This window comes from Gavia stellata, chromosome 10 (assembly GCF_030936135.1).
Source record: "Gavia stellata isolate bGavSte3 chromosome 10, bGavSte3.hap2, whole genome shotgun sequence".
Classification (NCBI taxonomy): domain Eukaryota; kingdom Metazoa; phylum Chordata; class Aves; order Gaviiformes; family Gaviidae; genus Gavia; species Gavia stellata.
Genome location: NC_082603.1, coordinates 23,188,078 through 23,215,600, shown reverse-complemented (window position 1 = coordinate 23,215,600; position 27,523 = coordinate 23,188,078). Strand labels below are relative to the sequence as shown.

Genomic DNA, 27,523 nt, shown 5'->3' with positions numbered 1-27,523 from the left:
ACAAAATGCATTAATACATTAATTATTCCCTGCTTCAATTTATATTACACTAGCTTTACTGAGACTTCAGTTTGTTACCATGTGCAGGTTGCAAATTCATTTGCCACATTAAAAGATGGTGGGATTTCCTTTCTAATGATATCTGTATCAGCCATAGTTTCTACAGCTTTCTCTTATGCTCACAGCCAGATATAGGCAACAGTCGCATAGCCATGAGGTCTGTTCCATAGCTGCATTTTATAATATAATCACCGACACGTAAAATGAGCTTGCTCCTCCCACCCCCCCTTTTTTTTTTTTCTAGTCTCAATGTGTCTTGTAAAGGACTTCATTTTACATCCAGAGAAGGAGGAAAGAAACAGTTAGAAACCAGTAAGGAACAATTATCTAGGATATCTAAAAACTCAACTAAGTACCTCTTGGGTGATGTACTACCATAAATAAATTCCATGTCACGTTACTAATCACTATTATTCTAACGCATCTCTTGCATTTGTTATTACCAGCCATAAAACTCACATATGTGTACACAAAATTCAATAAAGTGATAATGATAATCTTTTAAGAACTGCACTGTAATTTTAAATGCTTTATATTTAGATGAATTTTAAGAACAGTCATAATTTGGGACATAATTACCAAATGACTCATGTGTACTCTCTCATGGTGTTCAAGAAATAATTACGTTTGCATAAAACCCTGATAACGCAATATAATAAGAATTTTGTGACCAGTAATGGAAGTCCTCTGTTTGCAGAATATGTACACCACCAGTACATTTTTTTTTTTCCCCACACTCCATAACCAAACTGGAAGCATGTCCCTCTCCATAACCTTTCAACAGCCACCAGTGCTGCTGGAAAGCATCCCCAAGAATGGCAACTGGGGAAGCTGTTTTCATGGTGCTTCTTAGATGTTTGCTCATTAGTAACGGAACGAACACACATGACTTAAAATACAACAATTGTTACTATAAAGTATTTAGAGCAACCACTGACATAAACCACCTTTGAATCTACAGCATGAAAAGTATTCTTGCCACAATAGTTTCTCTTGTCCTTCTTAAATTACTTTAAAAACCCACAGAGTAATATGCTAATATTTTTCAATAGTGCCGTTAGATTCGCAAACCCCGTAGAAATACTTTGTTTTAAGGACAATTTTCCATCTAACCACATTTTTTGTGCACATGCACAGCCTCCAGTTTTAAAACATTACAGCAGAGTGCAGATTTATCCATTTTACAGATACACCATGTATTTTTATGAAGAATTTGCAAAAGCTCCTAAGCATCTAATAAGATAGAAGTCAGCTCACAATATTTTGTAATAAAGTACCTATTAGTAAAAACTGTATCAGAGGGAAACCACACACAAAGGAAAAAGGAACTAGGGCACTCTATTTGACAGCTAAGGAAGAAACAGAGGTTACGTCCTCTATGGCTGAGATTTAGAGCAGTTTCACTTAGTGGCTGTTCTGCTCCAATTCCCCAGATAAAATTTAGACCTACAGCAAGCAGTCTTCATTCCTATTCTATTCTAGCGGGAAGTCATGGTTCAGACTCTTAAGTAACCAACAGAAAAAAAAAAAATACTAGTCTGTGGGGAACTATGAAGCTTAAATATTATGTTACAGCTAAATTGAGATAAACCTCACAGTAACTACAGGGTTCATTATATTCTCACAAACTAAAATGAGTCATAAATTGCTAAATATGTAGAGACGTAACTTTTGTCTTACTATTTCAAACAGAAGAATATTCCTGAAATTTTAAAGCAGCTGAAAGATACCTATGGCAACACGTCTCAACTTGCAGGTAACACAGGACCAGAAATCATCAGGAATACAAGTATTTTTATCTCATTCAAATTACTTAATACAATTATAATATTATAGGCACTACCCCACCTGTCGAATTTAAATAGGTACTGTGGAACTACAGGAAAAACATATTCTTATCTGTTTCTTTCACACAGTTCACACTTAAGTAATCTTTCTGAATGCATAGGAAATCTAACCATTCCTATCCTTCAGAGTGCTGTGCTGCTCAGGAAGAAATTCGAATGTATAATCTGCAAGCCAGATTTGTCCCTAGTTTAGGAAAGCTTCTGCCAGCAGAACCGTTGCCCTGGCCTGCAGTTCCAGGAAGGCAGCCATGGGGAAAACATATTGGCACCAGGCAGCCCCAGCCCTCCTGTCCTTCTAAGAGCCCATATGGGGTCTGCGCAAACTGAAAAGCAAGTCGCGCAGTCCAGGACGCCTTCAGCCACTCTGGCTTGCAAGTCCTAGCCACAGATTAACTCTGCCCCCTCCATGATACAGTGCCCTCAGCCAGGAGCAGAAAGACCATCTGTTCCCTCCCTGCAGTTAATCTCCCTCCCAGCGAGGGCAGCAGGCTCTGCTATGCCAGCGGAGCACAAGTTATACGGACTAACAAACTACCTGGGACCAGCTACAGTATGGATACGTAATGTGGGATATGCATTTTAGTGGCTTACTCTGATAGACAGTTTGGCTTTTCTAAGCAGAATAAATGAGCAGCTTTGGCGTAAGAACATGTTATGTCCCAGGCCAGCAAAACCGCTTCCAGTAATGGTTAACTTGATGTGGGTAGTCAGATTCTTAATGTTAAATGTGAATTCAAACTTTTTGCAAAGGACAAGAGGTAGCCCACTTCTACAAAGTACCCTTCCACACACCTTCTGAAGCTGTATGAATCCAAATGTCTGCCAAGTATCATTCATCACTGAAAAACCAATAATCTAATAAACATTTTTTAAAATATTGAGATAAGAAACATAATAAGAGTGAAAAGATACCATCAAGATTATGATCTGTTGAAGATTATTCTGAAAGATTAGCAGAGTTTTTCCTTATCCTTCAATCAGAGTGTCTAAAAACGTACCAATACACGGCCAGTATTATTCAGTCTTTTCCTTTGCATCCAGTCCCTGCAGAATTGATTTTTTTGTATTTTTACATAGCAATTACACAGAGAATTACACAGAAAATACCACTGTAAAATTAAAAATCCAGCAAGAGGAGGCAGGAGGAAGGTGCAACATTGTTAATTTTTTCAGTTTCTGATCAACCATTCCCTTAGTATTGGAACAAATTTGTATGTCAGCTAGACTTCAGCAACAGGTGTTTTTAACCAGTAGGAATAAAAACTTAAAATAGCTATCATGTTATCCAAGGCACTTATGCTAAAGCAACTGTGAATACCAATACTCAACATTTATTCTTCCCTTCCCCACAGGAAAGGAAATCCTAGCCTCCACTGTGGTCTTGTCTTCTCTTGGGAACTACTGGATAGAACTATTCATACCTGAGCACTCAGCAGGGGTGAGAGGGAGACACACTCTCCCTCTCCAAATTTGCTTCTAAATCCTCATTCCTGCCCATCACCAGAATGCTATTCAGGTAATCCTGTGCTCTCACTAATTCCATATACTACGTACAAAGTGAAAGTGCAATTCCCTAAACAATACTGGTGGTTTCAATTTATACTTTTTGGAAGTCAAATGATTTGAACCATTCCAGCATCCATAAGAAACATAAATATAGTTTGGTTATATAAAAACCTAGTTAATTTCAGTTTGCAATGAAAATATGTTTGTTCCGCTTTTGACAATATACGGCTTTCAGTGGTAAGAAATTCTGATGCTATATTACAAAATATGAACACGCCTCTACACAAATACACAAAGTAGGAACTTCCAGTTCATTTTGTGAAAGAGAAATCCTGCCTGTCTTTATGTTCCCAGCTAGATCTGACCTCTAGGCAGATGACTAAGGGGTTTTCAGGCTTTTTAGTTCTTTTTCAATGTTACGTAAAGTTGTGGCCAATTTAGTCTTGCTTTTTTAACAGTAACTTGCACAACAGAGATGGGCTGTCACCATTCTATGAAAGCTGAACACCCACAGTTGCCACTATATTCCCTTGCAGCCCCAGGAACCCCTCAACAGTAATTAGAGCCAACTGAATTAAGTTTGCTAGGATTCAAGACACTACAACATATCCAACCCCTGAATAGCTATTCCTCCAACCCCCTTTGCATCCCCCTTTCCTCTTTTTTTATTTTTCTGCTTCAGGGGATACAAAACCCTCTATTGTGTTTCATTACTTTTTGTTTGTTTCTCCTGGTAGTTACCAATACCAGCCTTTCGTGCAATCATGGTCTCCTGCCTGCAGAAATGCTGAATAAATCCCATTTTGCAGTAAGTTCCTTGTTTATAGAATTACTTTCTTTTCCTGAAAGATCAATCTTACCACACAGATAATATTCTGCTATCCTAGAAATTTCATACAATAATCTTAGCAGTAGCTTGGGCACTTTGGTAGACGTATTCAGCACCTGTTGTTTCCCCTCCCACAGTTTCTATAGATTTCTGATACCCTTGACCAAGCACATAAAACAATCTCATTTTGCAAAGTAATTTTAAACAGTATTCAGCAAACCACCTGTAAATCCACTTCTTTATGTGGTCAGAATTGCCTTCTGTAATCACCTCTAGTTTTCTTTGCGTCCTTTGATGCAATTATGACTTCCTTGCTCTCCCGTTGCCAGAAATTCGCACTAGTCTATTCAAACAGCTAACTGGATAGAAAAGAGATGCCTAGCAATAATGCAGTGCTTTTTTTGGAGTTCAGCTCTTCCCCTTTCACAACTCACATTTCACTTTTTTGCTGAAGAACTATGAAGCCTAACTTCTCTGAGTGTAGTAGAGCCTTCAGAAACAAGCAGTGCAGGGAAACATCCTACTATCTTCCAGACCATCATGCAGCTTACCAAAATCAACAACAGGACTTCAAGGATTTGTATGTAAGTAATAAATTTAATAGCTCTGTGACAAGAGCTTTGGTCTACCAAACACCTGACTTCAGAAAAGTCTCTCCTGGGGGCTGGGAGATGCAGCTAGAGATCATTTTATGGTCTTTTAGCCATCAGTTATACAAATGTGTTCTGAAGGCAGAATGCCCCTTTCTCCCCCACAGCTTTGGACAAGACATGGATTTTCAGCGGCAGAAATCTCTGACCATCTGGAAGGTAATCCCTCAGGCACTGAAAAAACAAGTGTAAGCTTTTTCAAAATATCGAAAACAGGGAAAGCCAAAGAGCATTTGCATATGCCTTAATACCATACTGAAAAAAAAGCAGTAATGTTGCTTAAGCCCTGGAGGCTTAATAGTTATGTGCCCAGATTCACTCCTGGGGCATAAGGAATGCAAACGTATGCTTGGCTACTAAATTCCAATGACTTAACAGGCCCATAATCACTGCTTCAAGCTGCCTGTTTGCTCTTTGCCCCCAATTTTTCTACCTCCTATAAATTCTCTTAATCACACAAAAAGTGTATCCTAACAAACATCAACAGCAGCTCTGGTACTTTTGACAGGAAGTAAAAAATAGTAATAGGATTTTATTGAAATTATCATGCTATCTCAAAATGCTGAAAACTTGCCAAAATTAGATGAAAATATTTCCTGGTCAGACTTATGCCAAATACTACAGCTGTTTGCATGGTCTTCTTGAGCGGCGACATACAATACACAACTGCAGAAGTACCTCTAAGAACAGACATTAATTTGTATGTAGCACCTGGACAGCAAAGCAGGAAGATCAAGCCTATAAAGAGCACTAGAACAACTAATGAGCACTTCAGGAGACTAGAATTATAGAGCAGCCCACTCAACTGCCAAAAAAATAGCAGGTAAAGATCACACAAGGGAGAAAAGGTGAAGAAGAAATAACTAGACAAAATGAGAATGCTAAATAGGAAAGCTGTAAAAAGGCATGGGTAAAGGAAAACAAAATAAAAAACCTAGACTAAACACCCTATGATCTCTGGGTATTCTCAGCTATCTAGATGATGTTAAAATCTACTAAATTTACTTAAGACCTCCCTCTAAATCTGCCATGCAACAATTTTAGACATTGCCTGTCTATTACCTAGAACTATTATGTGTATGAGTCAACTGGCATATGCAAGTCACTTAGGAAGAACATATAGCTTCTGGACTTGATTCAAAAGCTGAACTTAAGAAAAATATTGCCTTTGACTTGCATGTGCTTCACAGCACCTCTACAGACCAAGAGGTTTGTTTTGATGTCAATGCCTATTAAAACCATATGTAGGAATAACTATGTAACAGTTCAGCAGTTCTAGTGAAAACAACATAAATGGATTGAAGCACAACCTGGTACTAACAATTGAAGATTTCTCACAGAAGAAATGCAGGATGCCACGCAAAACCCCACTAAAGTTGGAGGATGAGGGAAAGAATCATCCAAGACCAAAGAAAATCTGTCTCAAGAGCTATAGTTTTGCAACTAAACATATTTTCTTACAAAAACCCAAAACCTGGCAAAAAGCATGGTCAAAAAAATCCTTTCAAATGAGCAAATAATATATTGTTCAAAGCTGCTTTTTAAAATATCGTGCTAAATAGGGACTGTAATAACTAAGCATGACACTTACGTGTATTTAAAGTCTCCCAACACAATTTATAACTGCAGTTCCTTTTGATATTGTCAGCCATTCTTATTTATTTTATACTGATGTTATGCTAGTGAAATTATATCCTCCTATATAATTTCTCCTACTATAGCCTTCATTTTAACTTTAGTTGTATTACCTTGAAAAGTTCCTTTATCCTAACAGGTGTAGGAGTGTATGTATATGTGCATATGTGTGTGCATATATATCTATCTCTAGGCAAGCAAAGAAAAGCCAAATATATTTACAAAATACTTTAAGAAACACAGCAATAATGTTGAACAGCAAGTATTAGTTCACCCATCTTTTTTCATTACTTGTAGGCTATTAAAACACACATGGATCAAAAAATCCACCCTTATAAATTTATTGTGCTATAATGGTAGGACACTAGAGGAAAATATACTACATGTGTAACTGATCAGCATGTTTCATGAAAAAAAAAAGTTATTAAATCCATCTGAAGATGTTTCCAGAAAAACAATGCTACCTGGAATTAACAGCTTCATAACCCCACTGTCAATTCAATACAGATTAGTAGAGGCCTACTAATTTATAAGTACTTTTTGTATTTACACATTACTCTGAAATGCGTTACATCTCCACAAGGTTGCTGTCCAATGGGAAAAGTGGAAAATAAAACAGAAATCTTACATTATTCCCTCCAATTTACACCAACCAACCAAAAAAGTTCAACTCCTCCTTTCCTTCCCCATCTACAGGAATTGCAAACTGATCATATAAAGGGGGGCGAGGGGGTGGGGACCACAGAAACCCCCCACAAGCAAGCCCCCCTCTCCGCACTCAGGATCACGACCCCCCCGAGCCCCGCTCCCTGGGGCTGCAGCCCGTGGCGGGAGCTCGCCCGTTCCAATGCCGCCACCTGCCGGCGCGGGCCGGGCACCGCCGCCCCCGCCCGGAGACGGGCAGCCAGGACGGCTCCCGCGGCAACCACAAGATCAAACACGCTCACGCCTGCGTTGTGCGGCGTCGCCCGCGGCTCAGCTGAAGCTGCCTCCTGCCTATACTGCGCGGAGGACAGGTCAAACCCCTTTCTGCAACGTAGAGCACGTGCTGCCACCAGAACAAAATACAGCAACTTCTACCTTTAAATGTCTTCGCGTAAAGAATAGGTAGAAAATACAACGCGGGGGGGGGGGGGGAGCTGACGTACATCTATCACTGACGTAACAGCAAATCAGGATGCAAATGAGAACTGGGAATTTCTCAGAGAACAAGAGCTTTCAGAATTAGCCCTAAAAATGATTTATAAAACTTGAAAGAATTACAAATCTGAGGCATCTGGTAAAAAAAAAAAAAAAAAAAAGAACAGTGACCTCAGAACAAACCCAGCCTTTTTATTTTAAGAAAAGCCCACTGAGCTGAACAGCATCTACTAGCCAACAATATTACCTATTCGTTCACAAACTGGATCCCCACGGATTCAGGAACACACAACAGCAGCTTTATTTATTAAGCACATCAAACTGAAAATAACTGGTGGTAAAGAAGAAAGGACAGGAAAGACATGAAAAAGAGACGCTAACGCAAAAAAAATTGATTGAGAGAACAGTTGCTATTAACACACTGCAAATGAACCAATTACTCACAATTATTCTGTTACACAAGCATCCTTCCTAACACAAGTGGCCAATTTATTTCTCCTTTGGAAAACAGTCGCTGCCAGTAGTACCACAATTCTTCTTAACAGAAGTATTAAATATGAAGCCCAGTTCTCAAAAGCAATGAAACTAGGGTAGTTTTATATGATGCTGTCTTTAATTCCCTTCTTACTACCCTTAAGAGAAATATTCATTCCAATTTTTACCAACGCTTTCCGCTGATACACATCTTTTCCTCATAACAGGAGCTGAAAAGGAGAAAGTGTTCCAACTGGCTGTGGAGTTACAATCCAAGTTTAAGAGTCACACTCCTAACTTCTTAGATGTACTAAACTCTGCAAGGCTCCTTCTCCAAAGGTGCAGGATTTCTTCTACTCCTTAATGGGTTTTTTTTGCTCTTTCACAGGGATTTAGACAAAATATAATCAGCTGAAGCCCCAGAACCCCTAGACTGTCAGGTTTTCTACTAAAATTGGCAGCTACAAACCCAGTCAGGACTGCAGCAGCTGCAGAACAAGCCCTTTGAAGTGAACATAGCTTAGATTAAAAACTGCTATGAAGAAAGGAAACAGCAGAGGATTCTTCTCTTTATTTTTTAAAAGCTTTTACTCACAAATATTCACCTACTACTATGTGGATAGAAAGAAAACCTCTTCTTTTGGTTAATTAGTAGTTGTTCTTTGTACAAGTATCAGCCAAAGGAAACTTCAAAGGCCTCACTCGTCAAATGTCATGGCTTGTGCTCAACATGAAACTGCCAGTTCTGATCTGGTTGCACAGCTATAGCTCACGCTGAGCTTGGAAGTGGATCCATATTACAAAGTAATTGGTAAGCAACTGTGTAACAGAAGAACAAACTTCTATTGAAAAGGTTTGGCAAAGTCACAGCAGTGGGTTAGATGAAAACTTGAACAGTGTGCCAGCAGTACAATCCCAACACATGTTCATGCCTTACGTGACGGCATCTTCTTTACCCAGATCTGTGTAATCAGTGGTTTACATCTTTTGTCCGTTTGTTTTTTAATGCCTTTATCTGCACATATGACACTTGCAACTTTAAAACAAACAAATCAGATCTAAAGCGGACTACTTAAGACTGTGTCAGAATTGAGGTATTTTATTTTCTGGTTATGCTCTGTAACACAAATATTCTGTAGCGTTCTACTGCCACCAGTGTGTAAAAGGAAAAACATTATCAAGCTAACATTGAAGGAAGAATAAAACAAAGAGGAAATGATTCATAAAGGAATGAAGCCAAGAGACTATATCAAGTATTAAACCAATAAAACCTCTGCAAATTATCTTTTAGGAAAAAGTAACTGGAATGCAATACAGAAAAAAGGAAAATACTTCAGATTCTGCATAGATTTTGTCAGAATAAAAAAAGATCTGCACACTCAGTAACCAATGTAATACATCAAAATTTGTATTAGTGGTATATATTTGTGATCTATCAGATACTTCCAGGTAAATACTTCTTGCAAACCCTTAAGGGGCACAAGTTCAATTCTACATGACTTTTTTTCCTCTTCACAAAGGCTTTTAAAACAGTATTAAGCATGAACAAGATTATTCATGACTTATTTGGAAGGATTATTCATTTTTAATAAACTTGGTTTAGATCTCTCCCAGTGACACCAAAAAGAATAAACCAGGCTGTGCTAGCCCCATCTTTCCCCAGCTACTCTACATAAGAGTGCAATCTGGGGTGTCAACAGCCATCACATTCCCAAAAGGCACAGAATGGTTTGACTAACACTGAGGAGGTTAAGAATATGCACTCACATGCTTTCGTTCAAGGGTCATTCTTATATTAATTAGAAACAATCTGGGTAGTATCTACTCAAAGATCACATAATTTGTGAAGCGTTCTGACTTCTTAACACCCTCAGAAATAGATGTGTGTAATGTTTTTAATATTCTTTAAGTAAAACCAAAGTAACTAGTTCTTGCAGAGCAGACCCTCCAAGACTGCATTTTTAAAAAGCATTAACATTTTTAACTAATAAATTCATTTCAAGCTATAATTCTTAAGTTTGTTGTAGCAAAACAGATCTCTGTCATACCAAGAGGTACTGGCCTCAGAATTCTGTTTAAGGACTTTATTAAGCATTCCACACCACTATCACTATACAGCTACACTACAATTTTCCAGCATTTTTCTACAAAGCCCATACTTTCTTCTCCCTTAAAACGACGTTCTCTATAAACTCTTCCAAAGTGGTAACAAGAAACTGAGAACTGAAGTACTTTTTTGGAAAATTGTATCTGAATATAGTGCAATGAATAACTTACTGTTTTACACAAGACCACGTAAAAATGGTCATACACATTACAGACGGGAGGCAGTATTCCGTAAGCTGCCACTGCGTGCTTCCATTCCTAGGCATACACGTTCTCAAAGATTCTCTCAAGCTAAAAGGAGAACTATAACTATTAAACCTGCATGTTCCCATCCCTTCCAATTTCACAGATTTAAGTTAACCGGAATTGCCATGATAATGTAATACAGCTTTCATTAAATATCAGAACATTTCGCAAGGATAATATTCCTCTCTGTGCATGAGTGCCCATTTCTCAACATTGCTTCCATGTGTCCAATTCAGTAGTGTGTCAGATACCTAAAAACACCTCATATATTGGCACCAAACTAACTTAAAAATAAGAGCCGAAAATCCCAACCAGACATTTCCCGTTTCAGAACAGTAAAGTCATCCAAAACCTGTTTTTTCCTTTTAATTGTCCACAAATTAGAAAGCCACATCGGTAAGTTTTCATCATGGCTTTTGATTGGCAAAATGTCTGTTATTTGCCAAAAGCTTTTTTATTCTTCAGAGAAAAAACAAATTTAGTGTCACTAAATACTATTCTAAACTAAGGATTCACAAAATTAGCTTAAGATATGGTTAGTACTAACATGCATGATACAGATAAAAATACAGTATGAAAAGAAAACATAAAATACATTAAACTGTGTAGGATATTTTTAATTATGATGAGGACCAGAGTTACTGTTATTTTTAGAATAGAATAGACTATTTCAGTTGGAAGGGACCTACAACAACCATCTAGTCCAACTGCCTGACCAATTCAGGGCTGACCAAAAGTTAAAGCATGTTGTTAAGGGCGTTGGCCAAAGGCATCTTAAACACTGACAGGCTTGAGGCATCGACCACCTCTCTAGGAAGCCTGTTCCAGTGTCTGACCACCCTCTCAGTAAAGAAATGCTTCCTAATGTCCAGTCTAAACCGCCCTTTAAAATTATGACTACTTTAAAATTAATAAAACTGCTTTCCACTAACTTGTTCTTGGATTTGAGCAACAGTAAACAACAAGGTAGACAATAATTTACATAAACTTATGGGTTGAAAAATATTTCATCCCTGGTATAGCAGACTATTTCATTCCTTCTTTTTTTTCCCCTCCTAGAGGACAGTATCATGAAACATAAAAGATGCAACAAATAGAAGTATAATGCTAAATAAACTTTACAGTACAAGCACATCTTCCTTTACATGTTCCCAATAGGTGGCAACAGAATACCAAAAATACAATGTAGTTTATCGAAGTAGTTTATAATTCTTTCTTCATCCACAAAGTAACGGAAACCCCGTTACAACTTCTATCAATGAACTTGCACCAGCAATTTTATTCAAATGAATCACTGCACCTCAGCAACAGAAATTCTCAGGACAGTTAATGTCAAAAGCCAGAGAATTCACAGAACAAAGCATTTGTTAAAAAGCTAGTTGTTATGAAACAACTAAGTAATAGCTTATACTTGGAGCTTATCTGAGGGAGTAAACTATTACAAGCAGGAATTAACAGTAACAAAATGTTTCTGCACATTAAAGAAGAAATGTTAAGGAAGAAAGGAAATTTTAGACTAATTTTTTTGTTGTTGACATCCACACCTTGGTCTTTAGCAGTATTTATTTACAAGACTGAATAAAGGGGTGAACATTTTTAAACAAAGTTTTCAGCTGACAAACCCCAACTTTATCAGTAGTAGCAGGTCCATACTAACTCCCTGATTCTTTGTAAGAAATGACAGGAAATCAGAGTTCTTCTTTCCTTGACAGTTAATACAACTATTTTGTTTCTGTGGCACAGAGCTATACAAATCAAGTCTAAATAATGACTACTTACTTGCTTTCAAAACCAGCTAAGTCACTGTCCAAAGAAACTGTCTCTGTCGTAATTTCCACCTTTCTCACACTGCCAAAGAAGTCTGTTATCAGAACATTTTGTGGGTCTCGCTGAAAGAGATCAGTTCGGTGCCCAGGCGTGGAAACACACAAACTTTTTGGACAGACCTGAAACTGGAAACCAAGATGGACAATCATACCCTGTCCCTCATTCATCAACAGTCTCTACATATACCTTCCAAAATGAAATCATTATAAAAAGAAAGATGCCACACATAATTTGCACTAATTTCAGTACAAGCTCCACAGCTGAAAAAAAATGATTGAACAAAAACATTAAAAGGCATAAACATCTTGATTATGCATTTCAGAAAACCTTTATCCTCACAATCATGCCATTTGAGTTTAGAAATGCTTCTGTGAAAGCCAACCATCAATTATATCTAATTGATTAAATGCACAAATGTATTTCCAAATATAGATGCAGCAGTGCTGCTATAACCTTCCAAAAAGCTCAAGTGGGTATAAACTCTTCATATTTACCAAAGGGAGGCAGGCAAGATTAAACAAGCCTTGATAAGTAGCTAATAGTAAAGGCTTCATAAAGAAGCAAGAATTTACATTTTGACTGAAAAAAAATCTCTTAGATTTATTTCTATCCTGCAAATTAATGCAGAATTAGGATCTTCAAATATCAAAGGTGTTTTATGTACATTAAGTTCACAGAGACATTCTGTAAAACCTACAAATTATCTATATCCCTTATTATTTATTTTACTTATGTATTTTGTCTACATCTCAGATTCGCTACATCCAGCACACATTGCAACACCTGGAAGACAAGAACAGCACTAACCAACTGTTTCCAATTGACTCAATTCCGTATAAAGGTACATTTGCAGAATGCAGATTCCTTATTTCAAGGGATCTTGTAATGCACATAATGTAATATAATAAATAATAATTGGTTTGTATTTTTATTAATAATGTAACAGTAGTAATGTATCATCAGTCTCACGCTTCCCATAGAAAGCCACTTTCCAATGCACAGAAAAACTCTCTTTAAGTTTCAGTTTCACCAAAATGCAATCAATTTTCTTCAACTCTACTCCAACTAAGGGCACAAACATAAAAACTAAGTCTCTAAGTAAGCTATAAAAGCAAAGTATTTGTTTTAATCCCGCTATCTGATGCGTAAATCTATGCTACAGTTATACCATTAAGTTTCTCTTCCAAGCTTTCTTGAGTTGTCAATGTCCCAAAACAACCGCATCAGCACTGAAAGTGGGAAATTGATACTGCACCCAATTATTTCTAACCTGTCTACCTATCCAGTACCAGTGTGAGAAAAGACAGACTGCAAAGCAATTACACCACAGCAGACTAACACTAGTAACTGAGGTCTTCTGACAAAAAAAGAAAAGGCAAACACTAGCTAAATGAAACACATTTGTTCATGTGTTGATTTTTCCAAATTTTTTAAAATAAGATACTATTCAAATAAAGCTAAGCAATGCCCCAGAATGGGAACTTTGTTATCTCGACTTTTCTTAGCAACAATTTTAGCTATTTTATGACAAATCATATCTCATTTAGAAATTTATTTGAATCTTATTTTAAAAGTTCAAATGTGTGACATTTCAATTTAGTCTTTACTTTTTTGGAATTGTGATCAAACCGAAAGTCAGTCATTTGCACAGCTTTGTGCTATCCCTTAGCAACACAGATGGAGCAGGTGGGGAGTAGGTGGAGTGGATTATGAAAGAAGATGTCTCACTCTTTGCAGGAATGCAATATCCAGATCTTAGGGGGATGTCAAGAGAAGCTGTTTTAAGAGTGGTTGGACAAAAATAAAGAGGTGATGTGATAGAAGTGGTGTAACAAATATGCAGTATTTCTAAAAGAGCAGATATTTGTCATATCAGAAGATCAGACAACTAAGCATTAGCTAATAATTTTAAAGCTAGTTAGTGAGACACTTAGTATGTTATCCTGAGTTTGGAAAGCGTTAATTTTAAAAAAATCAAGACTTGGATAAGCATTAGGGCTTTGTTCCTAAACGAATACACTAATCAGCTCATACCCTTACCATGGATTAACCATATATTATTTTGGAACTCTTAGATGAAGGCCTGAAAAGCACCAACTCGAAATCAAGAGGTCACGTTTGCGGAAATACGTGCTTATTATGACTCAGAACATGATCATCACAAAAGATGATATATTTTGGGTCCATTCCCTTCCCTTCCCAGAGCAACAATAAGCAGATTGACATAACATGATGCAAGGAATTTACCAGTATGGGATAACTTCCCACAGCTCTGCCTGAGTATTTGGCATATAAGCAAAAACAAAAATGCAGAAGAGAATGTTTAAAGAGCTCCAGAGGTAAACTACTTGGCCAGCTAACAAGTTTTCTACACTTTTCATAACAACTGGATTAATATCTAGTTGGCTAGACCAGTTACACCACTTTCCAGATGATGTCTTATACAGTAGAAATCACTGTTCATTTTTTATGACTTTTTTTAACATTAATTCATTTTCTGGTTTACAGAATAGAGTTCTAAAGTACTGTTCAGATGAACTGGCTAGAAGATACTTAATCAATAAAGAACTTGCATATTATTCTTTAACAAGATTTATTTTAAAGTTATCTGTATCCCATGATCAGAAAGTATTAGATTACAGGACAGAATTTTATTCCCATGATAGTAAAAGAATCTTAGTCACTGAATCAATTCTGTAACAACATAAAATCTGTGAAATGTGGGCTGTTTAGAGTGAATTCTACTACAAATCTAGCAGCCAGGCTAACACCATCCTCTGTAGTCAGAGGGTGGCATAAAACTTTTGAGCAACTGCTCCTTCTACAGAAATGAGTCAAAGACAATGTGTTCTGCAAGCAGTGGCTCTTAGATCACCGACACAGCATGTCAGGATTTACAGCTACAAGGGACCAAAGCATAATACATTACTACAATGCAAGTAGTATTGGAACAGGTATAAAGGGCTAATAAGAGTAAATAAAATATGGTTACTTTTTATGTCATCTCAGCAGTGTATACATCTAACTGTTATAGAGGCATTTTCATAAATTTTGTCATAGGTTATCCGGTTGTTTTTTTTTTTCCTCCTGCCTCATACCTGAAAGCTACAATTAATATTTACCTAAGATACAATTAACTCCAAACACTGATGGATTTGGACATATCTTACAGTGGAATCTAAGCAGACAGACAGAAAAATTAGTCTCTGCAAGCATTTGTGAGTGCACAGTTAACTGTTTAATCACCTTTGCAAAACAGTATCAATGGCTGCCTTTCCACACCTACAAAGTGTCTGCTATCCATTAAGCTGATTTTAGAAGCTACCTACTATCATTTTTCATGTGCAAATAATTCATTCTATTGAAATGAATAGTTAATTAATGTTTTATTCATTTTTCAATTAATAAAAAATAATCTGGCTAATTTTGGTTATTTTTTTTGTGTAGACAGCAAACCACTTTCACACTGAGGACAATCCTTGAAGCGTTACACTATGACTACACTTAATAATGGCAAAAAGACCCTCCCCCCAAAGCTGCTTCCAAGAGAAACAGCAGGAGAACAAAAAGCATTTGGAGAACCCTATGGACAAAAGAAATTAGTTTTGAAACTGTTGAAGTCATTAGCATATTCATGAATGTTGAATGTTCTACTTACTAGGTCATTCATATTTGTCTGACTGGCTGGATGAATTTCTTCCAAGAACTCCAGCACATAGAATGTGTATCTGTCCATAAGATGAACGCCAATCCCAAGATCAGGTTGATGCTTAAAAACAACACACAGCAGTTATTGGGCATTTGCAGGAGAGAACTCAGTATTTAGGAGAGGGAACAGAATGTAATAGCATGTTACAAAAGTTAAGCATAATGTTTTTTTGTTCTTAGGCAAATTACACAAAGAAAATGACTAGCCATGAAGAAACATATTGTTGACAAGCTGAATAATACAGTTTATCTTCATTTTTCTAGACTATATCCTGGTAATCTCCATGTTTGCCAAAAAGCAGAGAACCCCTTCTTCTTAATGGTCCAGTACAGATTTGTGGGCTGCCCCGAACTTCTTAGGGCTTGGAAAACAGGGCTGGAAGAGACAGCTTATTTTACAGCACTGTGCAGGTAATCCTGACCTGCTGGTTTTGATCCAGCTAGGATGTCTCTCCTATCACTCCTTCTGTAATTCAGCTAGGATATAATTAAAACCCGTGAAAGGTAGAGGGTAATTCTTTTGTATATCAAGTGTAAGAAGTCCTAGATTGAATGTTCCCGATACATATCTCTCAGTAGTCTTCCCATAAAATTTCTTCCCATCCCAGGCAATGCATAAATTGGCCATCAAGCACAGAAATCCATCGTTAGCCTGGTTCTTTGGGACAGTGCACAAAAACAAGCAGGAAAAGTACACTTAGAAGTTTTGTCAAAACAACACTTTGTAACTAAATACCTTACACATTCAGCAATTAGAAGGAAAATTTTTAGTTAAAAGTCAACAGGACCTGTGCTTTTAACTCAGGCATTCTGAACACTGCCTTCAGGATCACAAAAATCTACTTACTGATAAAGAATCTTCTCCAACTTGGCTGCTAGCCAAGGCCATTATGTTAGGTGAATAAAATCGTTCATACATGGATGCTCCTTGACAAGTATCAATAATAAACAACAATTCATTGTACCTGAAAGAAATAAAACAGCCTCCTTACCTATCTCTCTAAGTTGAAACAACATATACATACTTTGCTTTTTAGTTACTGGGACAGCTTCTAGGAACCTAAGGAACAGAAGAGCTCACACTGATTGATTGTAAGATGCAAGTTTAGTCAAAGCAATACATTTGAGCAGTGGCAACTGCAGGAAGCTGAAAACAAGAGTTAAAACTCTTCTTTCTGAATGGAAACTTTCATGAAATTTTATGGACAGTTATCACTGCTGAAGGTAAGCAAGGCCTACCGATAAGACTTCAGGCATGTTTGTGAAATACAGTATTTACCCTCTAAATAGTGCTTTTTTCTTACCTCCTTTTCTGCCACATTTGTTCAAAGGCATCAGCAAGTTCTACATTTGTGATTTCTTCAGAATCTTGAAATTTTAGGAAACCATTTCCACCATGGCCTGACAGAAAAATCAGAAGTTAGGCACGTATGTAGGTTAAAGGAAGATATTCAGTCTGGTTTACCATTTTTCTAAAAAAAAGGCAAATACAATTCTCTTTCTCCAAACAGACTCCAGCAAAAGAAAATATTAGTACAGTAAGAACAGTACACATACATCATTTAAACTGGAAACTATACTTGCTAAGTACTGCCTTACAGGTTTTTTCTTAATTAGCATGACATACTAAATAAAGAAAAAAAATCCTTTTGTTGATCCTTTCGTTTGTTTGGACTCCTGATGGGCTTTCATGCTTTCAAACAGGCCCATCCAACTGAACATCATCAATAAACTGTATACAGAAACCTGTAATTACCTGTCATATATATTAGAATATTGCTTCTGTCATCAGAAAGAAGACGTTTAGATCGTGGTGTGCTTGGCGGGATTCTTCCTGTTAATACACGCAAGAAATTTTCGACAGTAACCTATGAATAGAAGCATAAAGTAATTTTCTAAAGAGAAAAATATTAACAACTCTAGGCTGAGTTATATAAATTAAATAACAGAACACTAAAATATGCAGTGTATCTAACCAGATGTAATATTGCATGGTACAAAATGCATAAATAGACATTTTCTGCTTAAGGTTTTACTGCAGGTTCACAATCATATGGTACCTTTTACTTTATCCCACTAACATCAGCCTGTTGCTTAATATATCCAATAAGTCTATTACCATTATAATTTCTAAATACATTTTCATTGATCTGAAAACCTGTCAGCACATAGCTTTATTCTGCCAAAGCTGCTCATGTACTCACAAAATGCTCCAACCTTAGTGTGTGTTACCATGGAAAAATAGAAGTTTCAATTCCCTCTGCAACTCAGGAAAGGAAAAACAAGATAAATTTCAGTTACATAAGTCTTCGAGTGATCAGGTAAGACCCATATGTATGGTGATTGTAAAACATCCTATAAAACACCACTTCCTCTTCATGCAGATGTACACAGCTCAAACGCTAGTAACAGGAAAAAACATTATAAAAAGATCATATCTCTATTTCAGTGTTGTATGTTCACTTCTTTATACAAAGCTTCAGAGAAATAAAACATCTACTATATACTTACATAAGCTCCTATAAGCCTGTAGTAATGATTATATAGCATTATTAAAACAATGCAATTGATGTCCAATTTAAGATCAACTGGTAAAGACACTGTCTGTTTGAAGGAATATTACACAAAAATGAAAAGGTGATAGAACATAGATTTCTACATAGTAATTACTTTACAGTAATGATTAGGTTATGGCTTTTGTTCTATTTTGATGAAAGCATATGCTTAAGATTAGACATTTAAGTAGGTCTCCCTAATAGACACTTCACTTGCACGCCAGAAGTTTCACAGTGGTGTTAATGTGTTTGCAAGATGAGACGCTAACCAGCCAGCCATTCCCAAAGAAGAGACATTTCAGTAACGTGTGTATTCCTAACACATACAAGGAGTTCCATGTATTTTTTTAACTGTGGAGATTCCATTATTTAAAATAGCCAATAGACAACATGTTTCTAGTATAATAAATTTCAAATACAAAACCAACTATCAAAGAGGGGAAGGGTGTGTGTTTTAAACCTATCAGTTGATAATAAAAGCCCAGCCCAAAACCAGTAATGTGAATAGAAAGACGTCTTCAGACTTCACAGATGTTGTATAGATCTTTAAACCACCACTAAAAACAAAGACCCAGTGATTTAATTAAAGCACAGTCACCTCATAGCTTCTGTAATCCACTTCCACATCATCTCCATAGACATTTAGCTCCATATTTTTATGACTAAACACAGTAGCTGGTTTGGGATTTCTGGGATTACACGCCATATCATCTGCTAGCATCAGGACAATGTGACTATGGAAAATAAGACAAAAACATTTCAGCCATTCTACTTTCACATAACAGTCAAACGGAAATTACAGTAACACTGTCCCATGATTACAACAATAGCTTATAACGTTAAGAAGATTCCTAGAATTTTAAGTGAAACTTTGCTTAGTTATACCCTATTTCTTTATGTACATCCTCACTATTATAAAGATACCACACATGGAAATGCAGCTAGCTGTTATTTATCTACAGGATTAAGTTAGGCCTAAGATGAGCACAAGAGTAGTTGATACTAGCAGCTTCATGATACAGACCTGCCTGGACCTAGGCGGGCAGAACTCTTTATAAAAAATCTTGAGATTTTTATGGGGCACTAAATCATTCCATGTAGCGCCATGGAAGAAATCCCAGCCTGTTTGCACCCTCTCAGACAGACAAATTAAAAACATTATGACAATTTTTAATTAAATTTGAGGAGTTCCTGAACATTTCTCAAACCATTATACTACCTCTGATACAATACTGTATGATTATCTGTGTTAATGGGATTTTCCTGAAGAACACAAGTAGGCTGACACCAGACATTTTGTGTTCTTCATAGGACCAAGAAAAAAAAAAAAACCCAGCACATTATAGAGCTGTTCCAAATTGCGGGCAGCCAAAGATCTGTATTTCACCTGGCAGGGTCAGGTTGGGGTCAAAATATGAAATAACAAGGAGTCACTGGAGACAGTTAGCACTAGGAAGAATGTGCCAGAGATGTCTGGAACAAGGTGAAGTCAGTCCTTTCCTTGGATAACACTGTCTTGGGTATAGTTTCTCCTGGACTGTGATCTTTGTGTTCTCCTAAACAATGCTTACAAAAGGAAAGCTCTGTATCCTGCAAAGAATGCTGCTAATTTAGACTCTCAGGCACACAGTTATAAATTAAACTGTGTCCTGCTATTTAAATGCCATTCCTGTGCTTGATATCATTCACTTACATGTCTATATGAGCACTTTAAGAGTAAAGTTATTCTTTATTAAGTGCTAATACACTCCACACTGGGGAAAAAGAAAAAGGGCGGGAGGGGAGAGAAATGCTGTCCAATGTAACATAAGCATAAATCCTCAAAAATAATTGAAGTCAATTATTTCAAAGGGAATAAAATGCTTGCATAAATATGAAGCTGTAATGACAGAAGCCAGAGGAAGACAACTACAGAAGAGAAACAAGATTTTTTTTCTCCACACATGCACAGCAGTACAAAACTATTTTTATAAGAGTATCATTAAAAGGGAATTAGTTGGAAGCAAGTGTTGAATATATGCCTTGCAGATTTACTGAGACAGTCAGGTGTACACCCATTTCTTTGTGTTACACTCAGAAAAGAATACTCCAGACTAAGCCATCACTAGGCCATCACTAGGCCTACAGTTTAGCACTGCATTTTTGGTAGGAATGTGTCTATTAAAAAAAGAATTTATAATCACACATCAGTCAGTAAAAGGTTCTACATAGTAGTAGTACAGACAGGTGAGCACAAACATGCAAAGTTTGTATACTATATGGCATTCTTAGAAGCGTATGAAATATCCCATGGTTAAACAGAACCACTGTGTACAAGTGGTTCATACGTGCAGCAAAACAATCTAGATGTTAAGTTGCAGCTTAACTGTTAAACTAAAGTAATCTAACCATATATTATATTAATGCTATTTTCATAATGTAAAACTCACACTGCATAATGATTCCAGGAATCAAAAAGAATTTCTGGATTCATTTTGGCTTTGTTTTATTTTAGCAAAACTTTTCTTTTATGAATTGGAGCATTGTACCCACATGTCAACAAACCAGAGCAACTTACAGTTATAAAACCACAAATAATTTAAACAAATCTATTTAAACCACCAAATTGACACTGTTCCATTCAAAATAAGGCTACGCACAAACCCCTCCAGAAAAAAAAAACTCCAAAAATAATGATAAATGTTTAAGATGTGATTTTGGGGTGGTTTTTTTTAGTCTTATCAATGTTTTGAATGAAGTTTTGCAGCAAAGAAAGAAAAACGGGTAGAGAAAGAAGTTTCACTAAGGGAGGAACCCACTCAAATCCATGTAAAAATTGCTGCAAATGGGAAAAAATAGGCTTGCACTCTCTCTAGATCTTCTCCAATGTCTTATTCTTGACCTTAGCCTAAAGCATTGCTGGCTTTTTCACATTTATTTCCAGATCCTTGGGTATGGATAAGAAACGGATCAGGCTACTGAACAACAGAAACCTCCAGCCATGCTGTAGTTTTTGCAGTATTTCTAAAACTGCCATCTATTTTGACATTAATGATGAACATGGATGGATGCAGAGAAGATTAAGGTCCTCAGGTGAAGTTAGACCTAGTGAAAGAATTTCTAAGGTAGTGCTTAGGGCGCCTATGCTTCGAAAACTATGCAGGAGAGAAGACATGCTTCTGAATGAGATGTGCAAAAAAACTGCCGTATTTCTGCGGTTTTCAGCCCACAGTGCTTAGGCAGAACGTTCCCTTGGATTTATAGCCCCCAAATGCTTCCAAAAATTAGCTTTCAACATCTCCTCTTTCAAAAACGGAGAAGTCACTCTTCTCTTTTTAAAAATAAACACAGGAAACAGGATGATACTGCCCTTGCATTCACAGTGGAGAGGAAGCTAAGTGGGGACTCCAGATACTACAGTTTCAGACACGGATAAAAAAATGCCATACAAATTTAATCCAGCAAAATATGCATTTTGCAATGAAGTGAGCCATACCTCTTTAGGGAGACATGCTGGAGAAACTACCAGTCCTCTAACCTAACATTAAAAGCCAGGATCACCGGGATTTCCACAGCAACCTATGGATACCTATAGCCTATTATTCAATGGATGTTGGTGCCTAAAATTCACTTCCACAGTTCTGGTACGGGTAAAATGCATTCCAAAACAGCTGGATGGAACTGTGCCAATACCCCTAGAACTTCCAGTAAGAACACAACTAAAAGACACTTCAGAACAGTTTGTTCACCTTCCTAATTCTGCTGTCAAAGAAGGGGTACTATTTCAACCATTGTGCTATCGCTAGAGAAGCACAATTTATATGGACAAAGCTTCTGGTTTCTCTAAAAACACCATGCAAAATGTATTTTTCACGGCTACTTTCAATATATAGGAGCTACTTTGTTCAGGGCCTTTAGTTTAGAGACTCTCAGTGTAGTTGCAGATGCGGAAGTCTTACATTTTAGTACAGTTAGGGTTGTTAACATCTCCACACTGAAAGGAAATTGAAGTACAGCAAAAGCCGTATCTCAGAGTAGTATTGTCATTGCTGAATGCATTTATCAGTTTTCACATTATGCTTTCACCAATTTACTAAGTGGCACATTTTAGTGGCCAGATAGCTCCTCATGTTTTTAATCTAATTAGCCTACTCCAACTGGAAATTTTATTATATAATTTGTTGCTTCTTCTTTTGAAGAATATTGCTGCACTTTTCAATACACTGATGTGATCACATCCTTCCTTTTTACTTTTATCCAGTTAAACTGGGAAGAGAAATGTATTTTTATACTGCTTCAGACAACAAGAGAACTTTAATAGCACATTTGCAAGGAATTGTATTCACCAAGATTCCCTCACCTATCAGGAATGCCCAGTCTCTTGACACTTCTGTATACTGAAAGAGTATTTGCCACATGACGGTAATTAAACCAGAATCGAGATGTACACACCTAGAATTTTAAGGGGAAAAAAAAAAGCATATTAAATAGTGTAAAAGATACAAATTGGCCTGCCCCTGTAATCATGGTCTTCTGATGCAATGGACTATCAACAAACTAGTAACAAATCAGAAAGAACATAGGAACACCAAGAACCTGTGATATAAACTATATAAATCTCTGTTGTACCAAAGCAACAAATGCTGAAAATAAAAGTTAAAAAAGAAAATGTTTTAACATAGTGACTCATGAAAAAATTGTCATAAAACCCAACTAAGTATAGAAAGTGGCACTTTCGGGAATAATTCAGCAATAGTAAGCGGGTAAGCTAATTTTTTTCATTTGCTTTCTCCATATCAAGTGGAACAAGGAAGAGTTCTCATCTCAACAGCAAACCCATTCCGGGAGCGTTCTTGCACAAAGGGGTAAGTGAATTCACGCAGAAGCCACACACAAGGGAAAATGCAGAGGACATTTGCATTTAAGGAGTCAAATACAATAAACTAAGAGCTAAGTGAGCTCTAACCAAAATCTGAATACAAATTCTCAAAAATCTCAAAGGAGTTCAGATTCTACTGTTCTAACAGGCAAAAGGTTGGGGATCAGCCATTCCCGTACTTAAACTATTCCTTACATCAGGTATTGCTTAATATGTCCTCAAAAACCTCAAACCAATGAAATTCCAAAAACCTTCAGAGGCAATCTGCAGTAGTTCCTTAGTAGCCTTATCGTTGTCCTTGTCTTTAAGTTAAGTTCACTACTTTTTGTTTGTTCCACACCAAGGAGAGCAATTATTTGGAGACAAATTTCCTTCGCTTTTACAAGTCTTTCGAACAGACAAAGCAAGAAGCATTTTAGAACAGGTGACTTTAAAACCACAAAAACAGAGAAGCAGGAAAAAGTATTTAAGAAAGTTTTTTAATTTTTCAGCTTTAAATGTACAGCTCTAATTTAAATAGAAACATCTTTAAGTAAAGTTACATTATGTAACATATTTTTCTCTAGCCTTTTCATAAAAAGAAATGAGTAGTAGCTTAAATAATAGTAAAAATTCAGCCTGAAAGGATCCCCTTGAGTCTTGATCATCCCGTCAGTTAGGAATTTCAAAAAAGCCCACGGGCATCAGTCCGTGAGAACATTTGCCTTTCAGCAAGATTTAAAGCTCTGAGAACTAAGTGTGGCCCATCTAGCTGTGACATTTCAAGATATTATCATCTGCCCCTTTCCTCCATTACCTCCCTTACAACACAGTGGAAAATGTCTACGCTTTACACATAGCTATTCACACTGCAGCATATTCATTCAAACTACTGATGAGGTGGGATTGCAGTACGATCCCAAGCTTCAAGTGCCTGATAGCAGTAAAACTCTTCCTATTTTACTGCTTAAAAAAGTAGTAGCAATTGTTATAAAGCTTAATCGTGAACTACAGAGAAAAAATATAACCAGCAGAGAATCTGTTGAGAATAGAAAGTATAGCTCCTTGGACCTAATCTTCCACTTTCTTTGTGTGTTTTTATGGGTACTAATAAAAGCACCTATTTGTTAATAGTATTAAAGTAGTACTTAATGTTTTAATAGTTTCAAGTTTGTACATTGTAGAGTATAGAAATTATTCCTTCTAATTCAATTACTGTTAACTTTCCTTTTATATTGCTCAATTTTAGTATCTGGAAAACAAACAGCTGCTACTGAGTAATTACAATAGTGTTCTGAAACAAATTAGTCATTAAGACCTGAATTGTGATTAAGAACCAGTTGTGTAGCATGATTCAAAGCTAATAAAAAGATTCATGGCAAAGAAAAAAAAAACAACTAGGATAAGAACAGTTGATCTAAACATTATGTTGCCTGAATTTATTTTATTCTAAGCCCGTTATCACAAGTTAACAGTGAGTAAGAACAAAAGTCAGAAATAAATTGTACCTTTCTGGTCAAAGAGATACACCTCTCTGATATCAGAATTACGCTTTTGTTCAATATGCAGTATGGTAATTTATCTGTTTTAATGCTGTCAGAACTTTTGTTTTATGAATCCTGCCACATAGCTAGACGTTTTGAGTGCCTGAAATACAGTCCCACTGAAAAGATAGTTTTATTATAGTGTAATAAATTTGCAGGCACAATTTCAAATTCATTCATTTCCAAGTCTTTATCTTTCCATTTCCTTCAAAGAAACAGAATTCCTGACTGACTGTTGCAATTATGGCTCCTGATGAAAAATTGTCAACTTTATTGGAAGAAAACAACCTGGACCACACTTACCAAAACTGCCCAGTTATTTGTATGTCCACTTTTAAAGAACTGTTCTGCTTGATCCTGAAAGATGGAGAAAATATTAGATGCTCTTCAGCAATAAGAAATGACTGTTCGTATTTTTGTTTCCACAAAACAGTGTTCAATGCATATGTTTACCACACCTTAACACTAAATAAACCTTACAAAAGCTTCAAGAGAGATAGTTTTTCTTACTCCATTTTGCACATTTCATGAAAGTTAATTGCTCCAAATCTTTCCCTGAAACTTGCTAAATAACAAAGGAGAAAGAACTATTAGTCACTTTCAGCTTAGTTAAAACAAAAAGCCCACACATCTCTATTCCAAAGGACACTCCAAGAACAAAATAAAATGATTTATTGACCTACAGTTTCTTCCTTAATGAGAAGAGGGGCTTGGATTAATTTCTATTTTCATTGTTCCTCTGATCTTTTCAAAAGCAAGTAAGTGATTCTGCAATTTTAACCCACTTTAAATCCAAGGAGGTTACATTTTATCTTCCAAAATCAGGAGCTATGACAACAAGAACCTTCTCTATAATCTGTGTTATCCCTAGTTCCCACCGTGCTTTCCAGAGGAGAGGGCTCTTTTTCTTTAACAGATAGCATAAATCGGGATACAGAAAGGGGATAAGACTTCCCAGGGGTAAGGGAACAAGTCTGCCACAGGACAAGAATCCAGACGTGCTGATTCTTAATCAGACGCTGTTAACTCTCTGAAGGGTACTGGGCTGATGCCTGTGGTCTCACACAAAATACACAGTAACAGAAAAAGCGTTTATTAAAATATATGTAAAGCATACTGTACTTTAAGCAGCAAACAATTTGCAGTTTAATTAGTAATCCAAAGACTTTGAAAATATTTCTATTGGCTATTTTTTGTCCCATTTGTAATTAATTTCAAGTATAACAATTTGTTAGTAGAACAGAATTCAAACGCAAACAACACTCCAGATGTAGTGTGGCACTGTGCAAAAAGCCTAATTACGGAAATATGGAACTACTCCCGCTTGGAAAAGAATACCGGCTCCTTCTGTGTGTAAACGCCTCCCACCTGTGAGAAGGGCGCACGGCAGTCAAGCCCAGGTGAGCCCGGGCAGCTCGGCCGCCTGCGAAAGCGCCCACCACCCCACCCTGGACTTCCACCGAAGCGGCTCTATTCACACCTAACTTAGCCAGCAAACGTCCGGGGAAGGAACATAAAAAACCGACTACTGAAAGTTACATTGCGCAGCCAAAGAGAAACAGCGTTTCAGAAACCTGCAAACGTATTAAAAGACAGGGGTTTTTTTCAACTTTTAAGCTGTTTAAACAAGTTACATATGCCCGACGAGCCCCGTTCTTCCTGGGACGTACCGCACTACAGCTTACGGACCACCAAACCCCCGAGGCCGGGTGGGCAGCCGCCAGCAGCCCCGCGCGTTACGCCCACAGGGCAGAGCGAGGCGGGGCCGGGGGAGGGTCGGCGGGGCCGGGGGAGGCAGCGGCGCAGGGCAGCGCCCGCTCCTCTCCTCCGCTCCCAGCGCCGCTCAGGGACTGCGCCCACGGAGGCCAACACAACCCCTCCCAGAGCGCCACGAGCGGCTCGGGGGTAGCTCCACCGGCGCGGCCCCCAGAGCGGCGGCGGGGCGGGCAGCTGAGGGGCGGCAGGCGCGGGCTGTGCATGCGGAGGGGAGGAGATGGGAACCAGCAGCATAGAGCCTGCGGCGCGGCGGAGCGCCGCCCGTCCTCTCTCCCCACCGGCCGCTCCCATCAGCCTTCGTACCTGGACGCCGCTGTTGAGCGCTGCGCCGCAGCACCCTAGGAGCAGGGCTGTGGCGGCGCGAACCCAGCCGACAGTGGGCGCCGCCGCCGCCATCTTACCCCGCCTCCTTCGCAAGGCTCCGGCAGCCGCAACTGCCGGAAGGGGCGAAGCGGCCTCTGCGCGTGCTCTGTGCCGCCGCATCGGGGCGGGGAGCGGGGAGGGGGGTGGTTGCCCGCTTGCTTTCCGCTGTCACAGCTGATTTTCCTTCTCTCCCGGCGCTTGGAGGAAGGCTGTTTAGCAGGAATAGTGCCGCTGCTCTGAGCCACGCCAGGCGCTAAGTCACGTATCGGAGCTCCCCCGGCCTTGCCAGCCCCTGGAGAGCTTGCTTTAAATGCGATTTTTACAGAGCTGAGGCCGTAATGGTAGCAGATCTCACTATTGCCTAGAGCATAGGTGTTCGTTGCGGCTCTGTATTGAGGTGTAACGCAGCCCTGTCCTGCC

General features: G+C 37.9%; 1 protein-coding gene across 1 annotated transcript in view; it reads right to left on the bottom strand.

The window, feature by feature from the left end:
• PIGK (phosphatidylinositol glycan anchor biosynthesis class K) overlaps positions 1 to 27,151 on the bottom strand; it is a 70,193-nt gene extending 43,042 nt beyond the window's left edge. Inside the window, exons 1-9 of the mRNA XM_059821859.1 lie at positions 27,044 to 27,151; positions 25,268 to 25,321; positions 22,923 to 23,014; positions 19,182 to 19,317; positions 17,785 to 17,896; positions 17,333 to 17,429; positions 16,876 to 16,993; positions 15,979 to 16,089; positions 12,273 to 12,445 (exon numbers count right to left, since the gene is read on the bottom strand). Coding sequence (XP_059677842.1) covers positions 12,273 to 12,445; positions 15,979 to 16,089; positions 16,876 to 16,993; positions 17,333 to 17,429; positions 17,785 to 17,896; positions 19,182 to 19,317; positions 22,923 to 23,014; positions 25,268 to 25,321; positions 27,044 to 27,136 — 986 coding nt within the window. The 5' untranslated portion in view covers positions 27,137 to 27,151. The remainder of the gene's footprint in view (positions 1 to 12,272; positions 12,446 to 15,978; positions 16,090 to 16,875; positions 16,994 to 17,332; positions 17,430 to 17,784; positions 17,897 to 19,181; positions 19,318 to 22,922; positions 23,015 to 25,267; positions 25,322 to 27,043) is intronic.
• Positions 27,152 to 27,523: the final 372 nt, after the last annotated feature.